The 13,491-nt window shown below is 56.6% G+C and overlaps 1 protein-coding gene across 1 annotated transcript in view; it reads right to left on the minus strand.

Moving 5' to 3' along the window:
• KCNG2 (potassium voltage-gated channel modifier subfamily G member 2) overlaps positions 1–12,368 on the minus strand; it is a 29,374-nt gene extending 17,006 nt beyond the window's left edge. Inside the window, exon 1 of the mRNA XM_021686032.1 lies at positions 11,799–12,368. Within this exon, the coding sequence (XP_021541707.1) occupies positions 11,799–12,368 (570 nt within the window). The remainder of the gene's footprint in view (positions 1–11,798) is intronic.
• Between the last annotated feature and the right edge of the window lie 1,123 nt (positions 12,369–13,491).

Consider the following 13,491-nt stretch of genomic DNA (forward strand, 5'->3'; position numbering starts at 1 on the left):
GCAGGGGAGGATGCAGCGGGCAGGGGAGGATGCAGTGGGCAGGGGAGGCCCCGGCTGGGGCCCTCATGCGGTGGGGGCTGGCAGCAGGTCCCCTCCTGCGGAGCATCTGTGAGGGCTCTGGGCAACCAGCTGTAAGGCACAGAGATGAAGAGCAAGGCAACAGCCCGGTGAATGGGGCGAAGAAGAAAGTCCTCAGAAGAATAAGCAGCAAGTGAAGATGTGAGAAGGTGTTAGCCTCCTACTGACTGAGTTTCAAAAGCCAGGAGACGGCTTTCTTAAGAGTCAGGCAAACTGTTACAAGGACACGGCCCACTCTTCCGGGGACACGGGGGTGATGTGCTCACGTGGATGGCACGGCCTCCTCTGGGCATCAGGAGGGGGCCTGGTGACGCCGCAGTGTGCTGGGTGGGCGTACGCCAGGAAATAGTCCGTGAGCGAGAGTGTTCACCCGGTGGGGCTCACTGCAGCAAAGAACGGCAAACAAAGTGCGAGGAGGGAATACTTCAAGTTAGAAAACAGCACGTCTGTTGGATGCCGCGCTGTGTCTGGAGACGGCATGACGCTTTACGATGTCACGGAGAGGCACGACAAGGCAAGACAGGACGGCGTCTCCTGCTCTCCGTAAAGAGCAGGTGTTATGCTCACGGTCAGGAGGACACTTCTGAAGACGGGCATGGTCTCCGGGCTGGGTGGGGGCAGAGGGGCGGGGGCTCAGGGACCTAGGACTGCAGTGACACCTGTCGGGAAGCAGGTGGGGGAGTCATCGGGCAGACCCCGTCCCTGGACAGGACCTGAGGCTTGGTGGCTGCGTAGCACACCGAGGCCACAAACCAGTCCTCAGGGAAGCACCCGGCTTACTCCTCCAGATGGACATCTCCAGGCCGGCTCAGAAAGCAGCACCTCTCCCACCCCTGCGAGTCTTCCCTGGAAATCCTGCAGAGCCCAGCCGGTGTGGGTCATCGCCTGCTCCCATAGGAGAGCCCAGGAGCCTCCAATGTACGGATTTCACAATGTATTTCCTGCCCACGTCCTAACTCCAAACCCTTACCAGACTATTCACACGTGCCGGTAAATTAATACTTTTGGTAACAGAAACGCACAAGCTCGTTTGGGAATAGCCAGTTTGCTGAGCTAGAATAGTTAATGTCTTATTATTAAAAACATCCCTTCATGTCAGACTGAATATTTCAGACCTAAGTGGAACCTAAAATCTGAATTCTCAGGTCTCTTCCCCCAGTCAGGGTGGTGCCTGATGGATCTGTGCTTGGATGAATTGAGGTCCCTTAAAAATACTGCTTGTAGGTCAAAACAGTTCAATCCTATGAGGGAAATGCTGGTGAGGCAATGGGATTATACACACCTGGAAAGATCTATTTCCACTTATTTCTGATAAACACTATTCTCACAGCTGCTTGCATGCTGGTGGCTGCAGGGGGAAAGAAGGGTCAGACGGACCCCTTCAGTATGTGCTCACAATAAAGCGAAGAATGAAGCCCACCTTCTCCCTCTCAGGCGGAGCCTTCTCGGGCTGCTGGGTGTGCGTGTGTGTGCATGCACGCGTGTGCATGTGTGTGCACGTCTGTGCATGTGTATGTGTGTGGGAGCGTGCGCATGCATACGTGTGTGCGTGCGTGTGCCTGTGTGTGCGTGTGTGCCAGTGTGTGCACGCGTGTGTGCATGCATGCGTGTGTGCCTGTATGCGTGTATGCGCGCGCGTGTGCGTGTGCGTCTGTGTGCATGCACGCGTGTGCGTGCATGTGTATGTGTGTGCATGCATGTGTGTGCATGCATGCGTCTGTGAGCGTGCATGTGCGCGCATGTGCCTGTGTGTGCATGTGCACATGCATGTGTGTGTGCATGTGTGTGTGCCTGTGTGTGCGTGTGTGCATGCATGTGTGCACGTATGTGTGTGTGGGGGCGGCCGCTCGTCTGCAGGCTGGAGGGGGTCCTGCTCGAACTGCATGCCGGGCTGCCAGCAGTCCCACGGGCCGCCCCAGGGGCTAGGAGGGAGGGTGAGGACGCTTCTCCTGCCCAGCGCTTCCCTGGCCACCGTGCAGTCTCAACCCCACTGAGCACTCCATGGGGAGGGAGAAGTGGGGGCCACATCCTGCGCAACACAGTCCCTGCTGATTGCCACACGAGGTTGGCATCTGACTCTAACGGCCTCTTTGGATTGGTGCTCCCTGCCACACTGTAGACTGTTTACAGAAACCAGCTTTTGGAGAAGAACACACGTGGCCTCTGCCCTCAGCCCTCCTGACCGCCTCCCCCCGTCTGGCATGTCCTGCACGAGTATCAGCATCCTCCTCGTGCACAAAAAGGTAAAAAGAGCTGCCATTTATTTGTGTGTGCAAAGCACCATCCGAAGTATTACATGAATTATTTAGTTTATTCTCAACAGCTTTGAAGTATCTGCATTTACGAGATGAGGTAGCAGGGCTCGAAAAGCAGACAGGAGTGTTTCAAGGAGGTCCTACAGGAGCTGGGCACGGGGCCTTGCTCCACGTGCAGCATCTGAGAACTTAACAAATACCCAGTTTTGTCCCTTCAATGCCCCTGGATAGAGGATGGCAAAAAGAACCTTGGGACAGGGTCTCAGTTCTGCACCAAAGGGCTTGCAAGTCACCACTCCATCCTAACAAAAGCTGAACAGACTGAAAAATCAGCAGCTCTTCTCAAATCTGTGAGAGGGGACGATGCAGCAAACTGCTGACCCCAAGATCGGAGAGGCCGCGGATGCAGGAGCCCCGCCTACAGGAGTCCACACTCCAAACTGCCCCGGGAACCAGCACCAGGGCAGAAGAACCCAAACTGTGATTGATAAATTGCTGGACGCTCGGTTTGGACAAGTCTGAGAGTTAAAGCTCCAGAGGGTCCAGCCATACGGTGGCCCCAACCTATGCTCAGATTTACCTCTGGGAGCTTGACCATGACCTCACAGAAGCTATGCAGATGGCAAAAAGCAGAGGACAGGATGCTTCAAGTTACGTGTCATCACGGAAAGGCAAATTTACTTTTTAAAAAAGATTTATTTATTTGAGAGACAGAGAAGAGAGCGAGTGAGCGTGCATGTGGGCTGGGGGGAAGGGGCAGAGGCAGAGAGAATCCCAAGCAGACTCCTTGCTGAGCATGGAGCCCAACCTGTGGCTCAATCCCACGACCTTGAGCAGAAACTGAGAGTCGGACGCTCAACCGACTGTGCCAACCTGGTGCCCCTTCAGGGAAATGCAAATTAAAGCAATGAGATCCCACTACACACCTACTAGAATGACCAAAATCCAAAATACCGACAACACCCAATTCTGGAGAGGATGCGAAACAAGAGAAACTGTTATCTATTGCAGTGAGAATGCAAAACGGGGCAGCCACTTTGAAGTCTGTTTGTGGTTTTTTACAAAACCAAATGTACTCTTATCATTCGATCTCACAGTCATGGTCCTAATTATTTATCCAAATGAACCAAAAACTTACGTCTGCACAAAAGCCTGCACACTGTAATTACACCAGCGTCATTCATAATTGCCAAAACTTGGAAGCAACCACAGTGACCTTCGGTAGGTGATGATGAACTGTGGTCCGTCCAGACAGTGGAACAGTATTCAGTGGTAAAAAGGAACATGTCATCAAGCCAAGAGAAGACACAGGAACCTTGAGTGCACATCACCTGGTAGGAGAAGCCAGTCTGAAAAGGCTGTGTCCTGTGTGACCCCAAGCACATGGTGTTCTGGGAAAGGCAGAACCATGGAGACGGTGCAGACCCATGGTGGCTGGGAGCTGGTGGAGGGATGGATAGGTGGACCACATGATTTTTAGGGCAATGAAGCCACTCTGTAAGGTGCCATCATGGTAGACACGTCATTGCACATTTGTCCAAACCCACTGAGCGTACACCACCAAGAGTGAGCCCTAATGTCAGGTGTGGGCTCTGGTTGATGATGACGAGTCCACGTAGGTTCATCAACAGTGACAAATGCACCACTCTGATGATGGCGGAGACTGTGAGTGTCAGGGCAGGGGTCACGGGAAGTCTCTGGACTTTCAATCTTTCTGTGAACCTGAAACTGCTCTAAAAACTGATCTTAAAAAAAGAATCTTGTAGCCTCTGTTCTAGGCATTTTGAGTACAAGTCTTTTTTTTTTTTTCAGACTGAAGCACAAAATACACCCTCCCCCATTTTTTCTCCTGCCAAATTTGTGCAGAAATGGAGGGGGGAAAGTCCTGAGCTTGATGTTCATCCCTTGGTGCTCCTGGCTGTTTCCAGAGCCTGTCAGGGCCTCACCAAAGGGTCTCTCCGACGTGGGGCCTTGGACCGCAGCTCCAGGTGGGGTGGTGGAGCCTGGGGCCTGGATGGGGAGAGAGGACCAGCCACGTCCCTGAGGAGCCCGTCAGGGTGAGTGCATTCCCGGAGCACCTGTCCCGCACAGGTGCTCACCTGGCCGTTCTTAGCGGCCCTGGAAGAATGACCATCCTCATCTTACAGAAGAGGAAGGTGAACAAGAACGGCAGCCTGAACCGGGCAGGCATGTCTGGCTCCCCGAAGAGGCTTGACTCACTGCACAAAATTTGCCACTGGATTTTGCTGATTACTGGATCAGATCTTTGTAAACAGGAAAATAAACCAACCAAACCCGTTCTCTTTCTTTCGGGGGCACTGCCTGTGCCGTTCTCTGCCCCGCATGCCTGCAGCCCCGGAGAAGCTCGCAGCGGTCTGTGAGGTCTGGCTGCTGACTGCTCTGTCTCTCCTTCCTCCTTTCGGCAAAGAGCAAGCAAAGCTTCACCTGGGCCTGTGGCCGCCTGGTCAGGACAGCAATCCCAGCCCTGCAGCAGCGTGTGCCCACGGCACGCAGGACCTGGGCTGCTCACTGCGCAGCCACGTTTCCACGTGCAGGGCCCAGGCTGCTCACTGCGCAGCCACGTTTCCACGTGGAGGCCCACCTGTCCCCTGTGGGGGGGTGGAGGCTGTGTGCTGAGCGTGTATGGCTGCCTGCAGCCCCCGCTGACCACCCTGGATGCTGAGTGGCTCTGTTGCCATGACGCTCACCAACGCTGCTTTCTTCTGCCATCGTGGTCGGGAGAAGCTCCTCCACGAGCTCAAGAGGAAAACCCAAGTCCCCGTGCTGAGACCAGGGGGACCCCGCTACCTGCTGGCTTTGTCCGTGAGGACCACTGTAACAAGCGCGGAGTGGGGGCTAAAACAAGACATTTATTCCTCATAGTTCTGGAGGCCTGATGTCCAAGATGAAGGGCCAGCAGATTCGGTGTGTTGCGAGGATCTGCCTCTTGGTTCACAGACAGCGTCTCTTCCCTGAGTCCTCTCAGCGAAGGGGGTGAGGGGACCCTCTGGGTCTCTTTTATAAGGACACTAATAACATCACGGGGGCGCCACCCTTGTGACCTCATCACCTCCCAAGGCCTGACCTCCTAAAACATCACCTTGGCTTCAACATGTGAATTTGGGGGGACAACCCCAAATCTTGTCCTTCTCCCATGCAGAATACATCCATTCCAACAGCCCCAAAGTCTCACACATGCTAGCATCAGCTCTAACGTCCAAGGTCAAAGTCTCACTGCATCTTGACGAAGGAGATGTGGGTGATACTCCAGGTGTGATCCATCAGAGGCAAAGTCCCCTTTGCTATGAGCCTGCGGGCCAGACCTATTGTGTGCCCCCCAAATACAGCGGTGGGCCAGATTCAGGAGACATTTCTATCCAACAGGAGGAAAGAAGGAGGAGACACAGGCTCCCCTTTCGTTGGTTCTGATTCTGTTTCTCTGGAAAACCCCAGCACAGCTCACAGAGTGAAGCTTTTACGCTGAGAACCTGGCAAAACTCCACCTGTGTCGTGGGCCATACGCCCAGAGGCTCTGCCACCAGCTCTCAATGCTGTTACCAAAACGTTCCTAGTGAATTCGAGGCTGAAATCACAGTAGCAAAATTTATAACTAATTATACAGGCCTTGATTCAATCATGTGGGCTTTAAGGAGAAAAACTGACCGAGCCCAGTACCAGCCCAGTGTATGGGGAAGCCACGGCTTTGACAAGCACACCCTCCCCGAGACACCCTGTCCTCTGACAGCCCGTGTGCGTGGCCTGTCTCCACTGCCAGCCGCCGGGCAGGCGCTCAGCACCGTCCCCGCAACACCCCAGCAGCTGCCGTACAAAAGGAATGCAGCAGCTATTTGCTGGAATAAACTTTCCTGTCCCCCGTCCTCCAAACAGTTCTGAGGCCTCTCCTCGAAGCATGGAATCACCAAACAGATGTCTCCCTGCAACGTCTGGCAACAGCCAACATCCGGGCATGGCCGTGGCCTCTCCCGGCCACCTTGAGTGAGCTGGGGCCCAGGGACATGTCACTTTGTGGCTGTGGGGGCCTCGTTCACTCCAGATCCACAGGAGAGTCCTGAGGATCCCGCAGTAATTAGGGTACATGCTCACATGGGGCCTCCATGTGGCGCGGGGAGGGGTAGCAACGTGCTGTCCTGCCCTTCCCACAGCCTCCTGCAACCCTGAAGGTGAAGGCCACAAATGGCCTCTGGCTCAGGGCTCCTACAGCAACGTGGAGCGGGAGCTTGGAGATGACCTCAGCTGGGGGCCTGGAGTCTCCATTGTAAACGGCGGTGACCCCACCTCACTCCGTGGGGGCACAGACCCCATGCTCCGTCCGAGCACCTGGCATTAGAACATCAACTCATCTGCTGCGTGGAGCCCCTCCCGTGTGGCCACAAAGCGGCGGGGATACTGCTGGGTTATCATTCCTGCGGTTATTTCTTCTAGGAGCCGAGGGAAAGTGAGGTGTGCCCTGGGCATGTTCTGGATTAGGAAGTACTTTTTGGTGATCAGAGACTTCAGTGTACCTTTTTGTGGCCATAGATGTTTACATTGGTAACATTTGTCCCTGCCGACGAGCTGGGACCACTGAGCAGACTGCCCTAAGGCCTCCCATGAGGACATCTGGGGGTCAGGATGCCACCGAGACACCTATGGCCCAGGTGCTGGGATGGGACCCACTCACGGCGGGCGCACTGGGGGAGCCAGCGATGAGGCGCAGGCCTTCTGGGACCAGGCAGGTGGGTCCTGCAGGTGGGGGCGAAGAAGCTGGCAGCCATGGGCCTGCGAGGACACAGGGTGCAGTGGGGAGGGAGCTGGATGTGCCCTGAGATGCCCGGAAGCAGGGAAGCAGCCTCTTTGTTAGGTTCTAGAGAGCTGTTGGAGACACATGGCAAGTGGGCTGCCCACAGATAATTTCGGATTGGAGTGTGTTCCACAAGTGTTCTGGGCGGCTCTGTCTTCCAGTTACAGACACACGCGCCTGACGACCCAGTCTCCACTCCTTACACATGGATCGTCACCTCCTGAGCGAGATCACAGTTCCTTCCTGGAGACTCTGCAGGGCGCAGGTCTGACGCCATGGCGCCGAGCTACCACTTTTCATGGTTTTTGGGCCTGGATGCCTTCTCAGGAGGGGGGATTCCTCACTGAAGGAAGAGACATCTTAGGATTGCTCAGTCTGCGATTGTGAGCACAGCACACAGGCCAGCCCGGGAGAACAGCGCTTCCGGTCCCCTGGGGACGGTGCTGGGTCAGGGCCTGATGTCATCTGTGTCCCCGGGAGAGAGAGGCCTGAGAGCTGGAGGCAGAGGAAGGAGCCCCTGAGGAGGGCCGAACAGCACGGACTGGGAGCTCGCCTGCCCTGACCGCCAGATGGCTGGAAGGCTAGAAGGAAGAGGACCGTGCCCTCCCCGGGGTCTCAGCAGGCCCGGGGCCAGGACTGTGCGGAGAGACACGTGGGAGACACAGGGAACACAGTGACCCATGATGGAGCTCCCGTGGGAGTCACCTGCCGGCCAAGGCTCCTGCGATCGGCCTAACCATGCACACTGTCACCCTCAGAATGACAGGTTTTCGTGGCCTGGGCTCAGCCCTTAGGGCGGCTCCAGCCCCAGGGCCCCACGCAGAAGGAGCCAGAAAAGGGGCCCTCGGGTCCCTGTGGCCCTGGCTGCACTCACAGCCCTGGGGGTCAGGTGGGGCACACACTGGGGTCCTCTGCACCACCATCTGGACACTCGAGGGCCTGCAGGTGCCCCCTCCCCGGCCCTCCTCATTCTTAGAGGGACAGAGCAGAAGGCAGGAATGAGTAAGGAGGAGACTGTGCATCCCTTACAGCCTTTCTGGGAGAAGCCCCTCCGAGCTCCCCCGGGGTGCGGTGGGAGAGCTAAGCCTGGGGAAGGACACCTCCTGGCCCAGGGTCCTCGCTGTGTTGTGAGGTGGTGCCTGTGATCCTGGGCATCAGAGCCCGGCTTCAGGTTTGGTTTGCCTGGGGAAACAGGCTCCAGGCCCCGCCCACCCGGCTCCAGGCCCCGCCCACCCGCGCTTCAGGCCCCGCCCACCCCGCGCTCCAGGCTCGGGCTGTCCAGGTGTGACTAGCTCGCGCGGGCAGCAGCTTGTTCCAGAAGACGGTGCGCATCGTCCGTGGACTGAGCCCCAGGGTGAGCAAAGGGACACTCGAGGGGACTGGAGACCAGGAAACCAGAACCTGTTCTGTGTTAGGACAGCTGCAGAACCAGGTGCACCTGGCGATAATGCAGCGTGGAGTGTCCACGTGTCCCGGGCAGCACCTCCAGACCCTCAGCCTCACGGGGTGCTCCTCCTACAACTCTTCCAAGAAGCAGCTTCCGCCGTGGGCTTCCTTCAGCTCGGCCAGGGCCTGGGACCCCGCTCCCTCCCTCACAGAGGTATCATATGGGCCAGCCCCAGGAACCACACACAGCCGGCCCTTCTCCTCCAGTCCTTTTAATACTGGAGGAAAAGGATGGTCTGTCTCCTCCACGCTTCTCTGTGCCAACACACAAAAGTAACTGTGGACACCAGAACTGCCAGAGAGGAAACAGACAGCTGACCGAGGGAGCTACTTCAGCTCACTTCGGGTTCTCCAGGACACACCCTGCTCCCCCAAGACGCTTCTCCAGAAGACACTGGGTGCTTTAGTTGGAACGCCCACCTGAGTGTGGTGCAGGAGAAGCAGGTGTGCTCGTCACTGTGAAGGCCCATGAACGTCAGAACCAGCGGCCCAGCGGCCTGCCAACCCACACCTCGGAGGACTCAGTTGGGAGCCTTCAGAAAGAGACTTAAACTTTAAAAAGAAGTCTTTTAGCCACTTATTTAAAAATCAGAAATCACAGGGGCGCCTGGGTGGCTCAGTTGGTTAAGTGACTGCCTTCAGCTCAGGTCATGATCCTGGAGTCCCGGGATCGAGTCCCGCATCGGGCTCCCTGCTCAGCGGGGAGTCTGCTTCTCCCTCTGACCCTCTTCCCTCTCATGCTCTCTGTCTCTCATTCTCTCTCTCTCAAATAAATAAATAAAATCTTTAAAATAAAAATCAGAAATCACATACAGAAAATATTTTAGCCCTGTGACTCTCAAGTTAAATTCTACTGGAAAAACCCCAACAAGAAAATACTAAAAGGCTCTCAAGTTTCTCTCTTCCCCTCTACCCTCCACCCCGTCTGCCTCGTGCCTGGAAAGAGTCAATGGTGAGGCCACTTCGGAAAACAGTAAGGAGGTTTCCCAGAAAAGTAAACATAGAATTACCATTCAATTCAGCAAGTCTACTCCTGGATGTTTACCCAAAATAATGGAGAGCAAGGACTCAAGCAGGTGTTTTTACATGAAAGTTCACGGCAGCATTATGCACCACGGCCCAAAGGTGTTAGCAACCCAAGTGTCCGTAGATAGATGGACAAATAAGCAAAATGTGGTGTATACTTAACAATGAAATACTACTCAGCCTTAAAAAGGAATGAAATTCTGGCTCCTGCTACAACATGGATGAACCTTAAGGACATTATGCTCAGTGAAATAAGTCAGTGGCTGAACATAAATACAGTAGGATTCCACTTATGTGAGGTTCTTAAAGGAGTCACAATCATAAAGACAGAAAGTAGATGGTGGGTGCCTGGAGCTGGGGATGGGGGGTCATGTTTAATGGGGACAGAGTTACAGTTTGGGGAAGATGAAAAGTTCTGGATATGGATGGTGGGGATAATTGCACAACGTGAATGTATTTAATACCACTGAACAGCACACTTTACAATGGTTAAGATATTGGTAAATTCTGTGTATATTTTACCTAAAAAGCTGATGAGCGACATTTACTCTCTCTTCAGCGCCTGCCACGTGCAGTGGGCCGAGTGCTCCACAGGCGTCTCTCACCAGGCAATGGGCAGCACACGGACATACCTCCACCATGTGCTCACGGACACTGGGATTATTCCTCTGTAATCCCAGAACTGACGGGACGAGACGGTACCTGGCCAGTGTGAAGTGATGTTTCGGGAAGTGGGGAGGAGGGGGCTGATGAATATGAACATGGGGGCCAGTGGGCACTCCGAGGACTCCACAATGACCAGCTTGACTCCTGAGAGGACATCAGGAATCGAGACAACCCTAACTTCTCCGGTGTCCTGATGCTTATGTACATGATTCCCCTCCTGTGTACTGCCCGGAGTTATTGCCATTTAGAAAATCCAAATACAGCAAGTACCTTTTTGAAGCAGAATCTGAAACTTGAGCTAAGTTAAGGCACCTTGAAGGAACAGCTCAGGAATCAGACACCCAACGGCAAAGGGAACCAATTTCCTAAAATTTACATTTAAATTTAATCTGCAGTCAGGGTTGCCATGCTCTCGGTCAGCCAGCTAATAGCTAATGTTTCAGCAGGACGTTTCCCTTCAGCTCTTCACTGTGTCTCTCAAAAAGGGGTGACCCCACCACGTGTGCTCCAGGCTGACCTCCTGACCTCTGAAGGGCTCTGAGGCTTTGATCTCGAGCTCACTGCCCGAGGAAGGGGTTCTGGAGCCTTGGCCCAGCCCCTGAAATGGGGGAACAGGGAACTGTGGAGGGATTATGCCCCCCCCACCCAAGGAGGAAATGCAGGGCAATACTCGACTCTGTCCTCCAAATACCACAGGACCCTCTGTCTTCCAGCCCTGCTGCCCCAGACGGCACACACTCCAGGCCTTTCCTGAATGATCCCTGGATTTTCCACGGTGTGCTCAGTGCATAAAGGCTGGTACGAGCTGGGTAACATCCGAACCTGGCAGCATTTCTAGCCACATGTGCTGGCATTCTCACAGACCAAACAGGGGCAGAGAATCTACCATTTGCTAGAAATGCGCCCAGCACCTCAACAGAGTCAACCCTGGGTTTGCCCGAGCAGACACCTGGCCTGGCTCCAGTGTCCTGCAAGAATGTGAGGCCGTGTCCCCTTGGTTCAAGACCACAGGACTAGAGATTAAAACTCACAACTCTCCAGACCTTCATGATACTGAATGTTTAGCTGCAAGTGGTCCACGCTCTGAAGGCCGAACTACTGGAGAGGTTCAGGGAAGGCCTGCTGACCAGAGGGAGACAGCCTCACTGAGTTCTTGCAACTGTCTCATCAGTGCACAGCCGCGGGTCTGATGTGTGCGCCTCCTGGAGAAGGCGCACTCTGGGTGCTCTTGACCAGGGCAGGGGACGGTGGGTCCAGCGCCTGCAGTCAGCCCCCATCGGGGAGGGTGTCAGGGACCAGCACTCAGCTTGCTCTCCCTTGGCCTAGCTGCCTCCAGGCCCGCGCTGTCCCCAACCTCTGTCCTGGCCACAACCAACCCAGCGGGGAGCCAGCAGCCGCTCCCCAGGCCCAGCTCCGCACCCCCCACCCCCCGCCCATCCAAGTCTGCCCACCACCCCTCCCCCACCCCCCTGCCCGGTCTCGCCCCCCATCGCCATCCCCCAGCCCGTCGGGGCCGCCCGTCTCACCCGCTCCTCCTCCGCGCGGATGTCCGGCATGGTGCTCAGGCAGAGGCCGACCGCCGTGGCAGCCACGAAGGCGACGGACACGCAGGCGAAGAGCTTGCCGGCGGGTCCGGAGCGCGGGTCGTCCAGCAGGTCCCGCAGGCGCCGGCCAGGCCGCGCGTCCCCCGGGCTCCCCCGCGGCCCCGCGTGCGCCTCGGCTGCCTCCTCCTCGCGGCGGCGCAGACGGCGCAGGCAGCAGCGCTCCAGGCGCGCCTCGTCGATGCCCCAGTAGGCCAGCTCGTCGCGGAAGGCCAGCGCGCACGGGCCGCGCAGCAGCCGCAGCTTGCCGGCGCGCAGCAGCGCCACGATGGCGCGGAAGGCGCACGGGCTGCGGTCGAAGAAGAACTCGTCGCGGCCCGCGTCGTAGTCGTCGCACACGCGCAGGACCTCGTCGCGGCCGCGGCAGGCCCGCAGGCGCTCGAGGCGCGCGAGGGGACAGCGCGCCAGCGCCGCCCAGGCCAGGCGCACCCTGCAGCCGCCCACGTTGATGATGACGACGCGCCGGCCGCCCGCGGGCTCGGGGCGCAGCACCATGGCCGCCGGCGCCCGGCCGGGCTCAGGACGCAGCGCCTGCAAGGGAACAGAGGCATCAGGCCGCGCAGGGGACCGGCCTGGGAAGGAGCCCAGTTGTCCCGCGTCCACAGGGGACCCCCGGAGCCGACCCCTTCAGCGCCCGCAGGCCCGCTTGGGTGGTGCCCTGGCTTCAATTCACGTCGCGGGGACCAGGGCAGTGGCCAAGGGACAGCTGCCCTGGCGATGCCCCGCGGGGATCCCGGCCAGGCTCATCTGCTCCTCGAATAAAGGTCAAGGGGGAAAGACTGGGAATTAGTTTTCATCAAGCTGTGGGGCAGTGTGCACTTGGACTTTGGAAAGCCAAGCTGGCTGCTGGATGGGAGAGAGAAAGTGATCAAGGCTGAATCTTGTGTGTACTCCTGCCTGCAGTCAGTAAGCACTGAATGAACATCCGTGTGTCAGACACCTGACACGGAGGACATGGCTCCTTGGAATTCCAGTTTGGGGGACAGAGACAGCCCAGCACCCCCAACTGCAAGGTGAGGTCTCTATGAGAAAGAAGACGGTGCTTGGGAGGGCACTCAGAAAGGTCCAAGACAACCAGGGGGGCCTCTCAGAAGCAAAAAGTTGGGGAAAATGTGAAAGTTGTGTTGAAGGAGCGAGATCTCACTTATTTGAAAGCAATCATCGTTTAGGTCACGGAAACTTGCTGCCAAGATTTCCTGCTGCTTCCTCAAATCGAAGACTCTGAGGGATTCAAGGCTCTGAGAGTTCCAGCTCATGCAACCCCCCAGGCTCACAGACTGAACCCCCTTCATGGGGTAGTAACACATCTGAACTTGAAACGGCAGGAAGCAGCAAAAAGAAACCTTGTGGGGGCGGCGTGTGGCACTCACAGGGACGCCTCCCAGAGTCCCTGGAGCAAGGCTGACTGGTGAGGACCAGCGGCTGCAGTTCCCGGGGAGGCTCAGAAGGTGCCACGCCCCAGAGGGAAAGCCACACACGCCGCCCTCTCTCCTGGAACTGCAGAAATCAAAGATGGGACAGCAGTTTCTGCTGGGAATACAAGCGTCAGGTTTCACCACGAGGGACAGAGAAACCCAGCTTATATGACACACATGTGGGAAAGCCTGCTGGGCTGCAG

The sequence above is a fragment of the Neomonachus schauinslandi genome, chromosome 14, assembly GCF_002201575.2.
Source record: "Neomonachus schauinslandi chromosome 14, ASM220157v2, whole genome shotgun sequence".
Lineage (NCBI taxonomy): Eukaryota > Metazoa > Chordata > Mammalia > Carnivora > Phocidae > Neomonachus > Neomonachus schauinslandi.